The 1195-nt window shown below is 42.3% G+C and overlaps 1 protein-coding gene across 1 annotated transcript in view; it reads right to left on the bottom strand.

Annotated features, from left to right (window-relative positions):
* Positions 1 to 232: 232 nt before the first annotated feature.
* LOC128205374 (multiple epidermal growth factor-like domains protein 10) overlaps positions 233 to 1195 on the bottom strand; it is a 3032-nt gene continuing 2069 nt past the window's right edge. Inside the window, exon 3 of the mRNA XM_052906952.1 lies at positions 233 to 1195. This exon is cut by the window's right edge and continues 626 nt beyond it. Within this exon, the coding sequence (XP_052762912.1) occupies positions 509 to 1195 (687 nt within the window). The 3' untranslated portion in view covers positions 233 to 508.

Genomic DNA, 1195 nt, shown 5'->3' with positions numbered 1-1195 from the left:
GCAACATACACCTGACACATACCTGAACAATCTCTGCCTTCTAGGTCATTGATGCAGCCATACAAACAGTCGCCATCGATATTACAGCTCGTTTTTGAATCCCCTTGCTGACAATTTGAAGGGCATTTAATATCGCACATACTTCCAAAAGAATCTCTGGAGCAACCAATGGAACAATAACCAGTATTTTGTTCGCATTTGCTTTCCAAACACGAGGTGCTACATGATTCGCTACAAGAAAGTCCATGGTAAGTTGTGTTTTTACAAGACAAACAGATTCCTGAATCTAGTTGACAAGTATCACAATTTGGATCACATGGAATATCGCACTTGTCTCCCCAAAATCTATTTGTGCAACCATCGATACATATGCCAGTCTCAGTATTGCACTGCCCACTTTTACAGTTACTACTGCAACTCATGCAGCTTCCATTGCCTTTTGGGTAAAAACCGTCGTTACAATCCACACACTGTCCATACGTCTGGGTACATCTTAAACAGTCTGCACTCAGGGACAAACAACTTTGAGAACAATCCAAGCCGTAAAATCCGTCAATACAGCCAGAAGTACATGTAGGTCCACGTTCGCATGTACCATCTTTGCAATTATTCGGACAATCACAGCACGCGCTGTTATCAACATAAAACGTTGGGCTAATACATTGATCACACTTGGTTCCGATGCAATATTGTGCCTGACACTTGCATTCCTTTTCAGGGTTGGTGTACCCATCTTTACATTCAGTGCATATTTCAGATGCAGAGTCACAATTGCAGCTGGGTGGACATCGACAGGTTGATCCACTGTATCCATTTCGGCATGTACTGCAGTATGATTTATCATGTTGTAGACATGTTGCGCATGTTTTGTCACAAGGCGTTGTGCAATTGTCACCCGAAAACTTTCAACACAACCAAGTGTGCACTTCCCCTGGTATCGTGTGCATGTGTATTCTTTGCAATTTTCAGAGCAATGTAAGTTACATGATTGTTCGAAAAAGCCTGATTTGCATTGGTCGCATTTATCGCCAGAAAAGTTAAGAAGACATTTACAAAAGCCATTGCTTCTGTCACAGGACGATGTGGTACATCCTACGCTACAAATCTCGTCACAGTTAACACCGTATCTTCCATCCGCACACGTATCACATTTCGCTGTAGCAAAGTTTGGGCGACATTCACAAGAACCGTCTTT

The sequence above is a fragment of the Mya arenaria genome, chromosome 10 (genome assembly GCF_026914265.1).
Source record: "Mya arenaria isolate MELC-2E11 chromosome 10, ASM2691426v1".
NCBI classification, from domain to species: Eukaryota; Metazoa; Mollusca; class Bivalvia; order Myida; family Myidae; genus Mya; species Mya arenaria.
The sequence above is the reverse complement of the archived record's forward strand: the minus strand, read 5'-3'. Positions and strand labels throughout refer to the sequence as shown.